This window comes from Onychomys torridus, chromosome 17, assembly GCF_903995425.1.
Source record: "Onychomys torridus chromosome 17, mOncTor1.1, whole genome shotgun sequence".
Classification (NCBI taxonomy): domain Eukaryota; kingdom Metazoa; phylum Chordata; class Mammalia; order Rodentia; family Cricetidae; genus Onychomys; species Onychomys torridus.
The window spans coordinates 16,788,772-16,795,014 of record NC_050459.1 but is presented as its reverse complement, the minus strand read 5'-3'; the positions used below and the strand labels follow the sequence as shown (position 1 = coordinate 16,795,014).

Genomic DNA, 6,243 nt, shown 5'->3' with positions numbered 1-6,243 from the left:
ACATAGTGCAAGGGGGCTTGGGCGGTCTATAGGGTTGAAAAGGGGAACTCGGGGGATGGGAGAGTCCATCTGCCGGACAGTTCATGCTGATCTTATCGGAGGCTTCCTCCATCCTGAGAGCCACAGGTGTTATCAGTCAAGTCAACTTTCCTGCCCGGAGTTTCTCGGCCTGCCTGAGGCTTTTAGGTCCTTAACCTTCAATGTGCATGGATATTTTGCCTAAGTGTAGGTCTGTGCACTGATCCATGCCTGTTGCCCAGGTAGAACAAAAAGCTTTAATTATTATTCTGTCCAACGTAAATCTCTCTCTCTCTCTCTCTCTCTCTCTCTCTCTCTCTCTTTCTTTCTTTCTTTCTTTCTTTGAGCTGAGGATTGAACCCAGGGCCTTGTGCTTGCTAGGCAAGTGCTCTACCACTGAGCTAAATCCCCAACCCCTCTTTTTTTTTTTTTTTTTTTTTTTACATAGTTTTTTCTTCAAACCAGGCATTGTAGTACACACCTGTAATACTAACACTTGGGGAACAGGGGCAAGAGGCGTGTTCCGGGTCAGCATGGGCTACATAGTGAGACCCTAAAAACAAACAACAAAATGCCACACATAAAAAGGAAAGAAAGGATGGAAAAAAGGAAGAAAGGAAAGGAGGGAGGAAAAAGAGAAGGAGAAATATGGTTTGTTTTGTTTTGTTTCTACTTAAGTATTTGGAGCTAGAAAGATGGCTCAGTGGTAAAGAGCACTGGCTGCTCTTCCAAAGAACCCAGGTTCAACTCCCAGCACCCACATGGCAGCTCACAACTATGTGTAACCCCATTTCCAGGGGATTCAAAGCCCTCTTCTGGCTTTTGGGGGCACCAAATATGCATTTGATGCGACAGATATACAAGCAGGTAAAGTACCCATACAAAGCTGGTGGTGGTGCGGCACGCCTTTAATCCCAGCACTCAGAAGGCAGAGCCAAGCAGATCTCTGTGAGTTCAAGGCCAGCCTGGTCTACAGAGAAAGTTCCAGGATAGGCTCCAAAGCTACACAGAGAAACCCTGTCTCAAAAAAAAAAAAAAAAAAAAAAAAGAATTCAGTGCGATTTCGTTCATTACCAACCTTGCCAGGTCTCTGCGTGTTATCTCTGTGGTTCACAAACTCTCTCTTTAGCCTTTCTTTCCCAAACTGCCCCTAGGACTGATCCACCCTATTCTCCCACAAGCACATATCTTGTGTCATGTACCCACAGGAGAAGCCGATCAATAACAGTCATAATCTACAGTTTATAGCCAGCTGTGTTGACAATGGTCTATTTTGAGAGACATCTTCTTTGACCTTTTAGAAAAGAATCGTTCTCACCTCCCAACACTGTGGAGTGGTTGTGTGTGTGTGTGTGTGTGTGTGTGTGTGTGTGTGTGTTTAAAATAAGCTGTGCTTTGTGTAGGGTTGAGACCTTCCGGGCTTTCCCCCACCCACTTGGGCATGAGAAAGTAAGGAGGGGCACATGAGAGCAGTTTGGAGGGAGGAAAGGGAAGGGAGAATGATGTGATTTTGTTAACAATCTCAAAAAAGAAGCTGCTCTTGCTGGGCAGCCACGGGTGGCGCACGCCTTTAATCTCTGTTGCAGTAGCGCCCGAGATACCACCACCCATTCACCATGTCCGAGCGAGGGGCTGTGGATCAAAAAAAGACAAAAGACAGCAGGTCATACGTGCCAAAGGATGCCGAATGGCGTTCATCGAAGAAGGGAGGGAACCTTAAATATAGGCTTACAGCACAATGGAGGAACCCCGGAGGGCAGAAGTTCGCTACTGAATGTTCTACATTCTTGCATCTAAGCTGTTTTCACCAAATGCAGGATACACAAAGAACCTCTGGTGAGCATTCAGGAGGGTGGACGCAGGCAGGGAATCAGCATAGGGAGGACATCTGGTTAAGGTCAGCAAGTAGGGCTGCAGTTACCCAACTTGGGAGTTCCAGGGCCCTACAAATCTCAGCACTCAGGAGGTAGAGCCAGGCAGATCTCTGTGAGTTCGAGGCCAGCCTGGTCTAGAGTGAGATCCAGGAGAGGCACTAAAACAACACAGAGAAACCCTGTCTTGAAAAACCAAAACCAAACAAAACAAAAACCAAAAAAACCCAAAACTGCTCTTGGAGTGGGTACATCTGAAAATTAGGGAAAATTTGTCACGTTGAAAAATATAGTAGTCTCAAAGTTTTTCTTACTGTCTCAGTATATTGAAATCTCATGGTTTATCTTTTTAATTTTTATTTAATTATTTATTGTTTGGTTTGGTTTGGGTTTGGTTTTTTCGAGAAAGTAGTTTTGGTGCCTGTCTTGGATCTCGTTCTGTAGCCCAGGCTAGCCTTGAACTCAGAGATCAGTCTGGCTCTGCCTCCCGAGTGCTGGGATTAAAGGTGTGTGCCACCACCGCCCGACATGGTTTATCTTTTATACTGAGTTTAACTACAGACACTTAAAGCAAGCAAACAAACAGGGCTGGGAGAAGACCTCCTGAGCCTGTGTGTCTGCTGCTTCGCCCCGGCCCACTCCACAGAAGCCGCACGCCCTTGTCCAACATGGAGAAACACCTGTTCAGCCTGAAGTTCGCGGCCAAAGAACTGAACAGGAGTGCCAAAAAATGCGACAAGGAGGAAAAGGCCGAAAAGGCCAAAATTAAAAAGGCCATTCAGAAGGGCAACATGGAAGTTGCGAGGATACACGCTGAAAATGCCATCCGCCAGAAGAACCAAGCGGTGAATTTCTTGAGAATGAGTGCGCGGGTGGATGCGGTGGCTGCCCGAGTCCAGACCGCGGTGACCATGGGCAAAGTGACCAAGACCATGGCCGGTGTGGTGAAGACTACGGATGCGACGTTGAAGACCATGAATCTGGAGGAGATCTCCGCTTTGATGGACAAATTCGAGCACCAGTTTGAGACCCTGGACGTCCAGACGCAGCAATTGGAAGACACGATGAGCAGTACGACGACGCTGAGCACTCCCCAGAACCAGGTGGACATGCTGCTCCGGGAAATGGCAGATGAGGCGGGCCTCGACCTCAGCATGGAGCTGCCGCAGGGCCAGACCAGTTCCGTGGGAATGAGCTTGGCTTCGGCTGAGCAGGATGGACTGTCCCAGAGACTGGCCCGCCTTCGGGATCAAATCTGACTGCAGAAGCTGTCTCAGGTTTACGTTTGACGTGTTCTCTATGTTTTAGAGGGGTGCCCTAGAATTGTGCCAGAATACCCAACACTCTTCTTTCTAAAAACCTTTGGGTTTACAGCTCTCTCCAGATAGGATAAGGAATTCCAGTTTTCCTCCACCTTTAACTGGATTTTAAAGTTCTTTATAGCTTATGATGATGTGTATTTTTTTTATTGGAACCGGTTAATTTGCTGTGAATGAATCTAGAACTCTAGTCCTCACGTAATCCATCAGATTGAAGTTTATTTTTAGTGTGGTTGATGATATATAGACTGACAAATGGTACGAAAAAATTAAATGGGGAGGAATGGGTACTTTATTTACAAATTTGTAAACACTTTGTTCAACTTATTTGGTGGGAAATACTCTTTCTGTATATCACTTGGTTTTCTTTGTTTTTGCTGTCAAAGAAAGATTACAATTGACTATTAATTTATATTAAAGTTACCATAGAAGATTTTTGAAAATACTCACTTTACATTCTGTTAGTTCATATAATAATGGAGTTTGTGTAACTGGGAAAAAAATACCACATAATTTAATATCAGGAAAAATTAAATTTGTTTATTTATATTCTAATTTACCAAGAATTCTTAAGGCTTAACATTTGATAATTTATAGTTGTTTTCTGATGAAAGTCAATCTTTATTGACTTCTGATCAAGATAATGTTCAGCAACATGGCAGTCCTATTATATGCCTAACATTGCCAAAGAACTGCTGATTTGGGTCCAGGTAAATCCTGGAACTATGTCACTATAGGTTTTGTTTTGATTTAATAACCAAAACTATAAATAAAATTAGAACAGCCTTTTTAAGTGCTAATTATTTGTATGTATTATTTTGTCTTAAAGCAACAACTCTTTTCAAACCTCAAGCATAAGTTAATGCTGTAGATCTGCAAAGCTTAAATGTACATTTAGCTAGCTGGAAGTCTCGGACCAAGGAGTGAGCTGGGATTAGAAGGAACCAGATAGAGGCTAGAAGTCTCCACCACCATCCACCTTCCTTTTATCCTCTGGTGGAAAGCAAAGCAGCTACCACTTCCTCCCGGCCTCCAAACACAGAGAACAAGGGTTTGCTTGCCACATACATTAACCTAAGTTAAATACTTACGAAGTTTGTTTTATTTAATTTCCCCTTTTCCTGTTTCTTTTTCTTCTATTAAGAGAATTCCAATGTTTCAGACAAAAATAGAGCCTCTACAAAACTCTTTGAAAAATCCACTATAGTGTGGTTTCCCATGTGAATGAGTGTCAACGAAGACAAGCCTGCACAGATGAGTACTGCCACCCAGTGTGTGTGTGTGTGTGTGTGTGTGTGTGTGTGTGTGTGTGTACATATTTACACTTTTTTTTTTTTGATAAGTGCTCTAAGGGACACCTTAACTGCATAGTGTCCTCTCTCAAATGACCTTTACCAGAAGACATGTCTTCTCATATACACAGTTGTGCTGAGTCAGGCATGCATCAATAAAACCTGAGTCTTAATCCTTTAAAACAACTATTAGCCCTCCGGTGGTGGTGGTGGTGCACGCCTTTAATCCTAGCACTTGGGAGGCAGAGGTAGGCGGATCTCTGTGAGTTTGAGGCCAACCTGGTCTACAGGGTGAGTTCCAGGACAGCCAAGACTACATAGAGAAACCCTGTCTTGAAAACAAAAAACAAAACACACACACAAAAAAAACTATTAAGTTGAATTTCACAATGCTGTGGAATAATCCTTCTGTACAATGTGTGAATATCTGTCATTACCATTGGTTTAATAAACAAGCTGACTGGCCAATTGCTGAATAAGATAAAGTTAGGCAAGAACACCAAACTGAGAACGATGGGATGAGGAAAGGTAGAGTCAGAGGAGTCACCAGCCAGACACAGAGGGAGCAGGAGATGAATGTGCTATGCTAATATAGGTACTGCCATGGGGCAGAGCATAAATAAGGAATATGGGTTAACTTAAAATGTAACAGCTAGGGGGTGGGGATTTAGCTCAGTGGTAGAGCGCTTGCCTAGCAAGTACAAGGCCCGGGGTTCGATCCTCAGCTCCAAAGGAAAAATAAAAATGTAACAGCTAGTTAGTAATAATCCTGAGCTATTGGCCAAGCATTTATAATTAATATTAAGTCTCTGTGTTGGTTATTTGGGAGCTGGCAGACAGGACAGAAACTTCCACCTATATCACAGACATAAAATTAACTGGGTTTTAAGCATCAAAACTTAGTTCCTCATGCTTGCTAGGCAAGCTATCTTCCCCAGGCCCCCAAAATTAACTGTCTGGTTGTATTAGTCAAGGTTCTCTAAGAGAAAATAACTGATAGAATGATTTATTAGCATCGCTTAGTCTATGGTCCAAATTGTCCAATAGTGACTGTCTCCCAGTGGAAATTCCAAGAATCCAGTAATTGTTCAGTCCATGAGACTGTATCTCAGCAGTCTCAATCAGGGGCTCTGATGCTAAAGGGATTCTGCTAGTCTTCAGTCTACACTGGAATTCGGAAGAAGTAGGTTCTAATACCAGGGAATGCATGCCCTCTGCAGCAGGATAGATGAACTTGCCAGTGTGAGTGAGGGCAAGCAGGCAAAAAGCAAAAGCTTCCTTTGTGTCCTTGTATGGGCTACTAGATGTGTACAGATTTAGGATGGCTCCTCACCTCAGATGACCCAATCAAGAAAATCCCTCACAGGCATGTCCAGCTGCTTAGGTTTCAGTTGATTCCAGATACAGTCAAGTTGATAACCAAGACTAGCCAGCACACCAATGAAGCCTTTTTTTTTTTTTTTTTTTTTTTTTTTGGAGACAGGGTTTCTCTGTGTCGACTTGGTGCCTCTCCTGGAACTCACTCTGTAGCCCAGGCCAGTCTCGAACTCACAGAGATCCGCCTGGCTCTGTCTCCCGAGTGCTGGGATTAAAGGCATGTACCACCCCGCCCAGCAACACCAATGGAACTTTAACAATCAACCATATTGTAGTGAGTATGTAAATCAGTGATGTCTTTAAAAATGAGAGCTTCTCCTAAGTTGGTAAAGCTATACTAAAATAGGAAATTTAAAAAGGCAAAAA

The 6,243-nt window shown here is 43.5% G+C and overlaps 1 protein-coding gene across 1 annotated transcript; it reads left to right on the top strand.

The window, feature by feature from the left end:
- The first annotated feature begins 2,554 nt into the window (after positions 1-2,554).
- LOC118569218 (charged multivesicular body protein 1b-like) lies at positions 2,555-3,148 on the top strand. The gene has a single exon (XM_036166967.1). It carries the CDS (start codon positions 2,558-2,560, stop codon positions 3,146-3,148), a length of 591 nt encoding a protein of 196 aa, XP_036022860.1. The 5' UTR covers positions 2,555-2,557.
- Positions 3,149-6,243: the final 3,095 nt, after the last annotated feature.

Coding starts and splice junctions, on each gene's coding strand:
- LOC118569218 (XM_036166967.1), top strand. CDS start 2,558: ATGGAGAAACACCTGTTCAGCCTGAAGTTCGCGGCCAAAGAACTGAAC.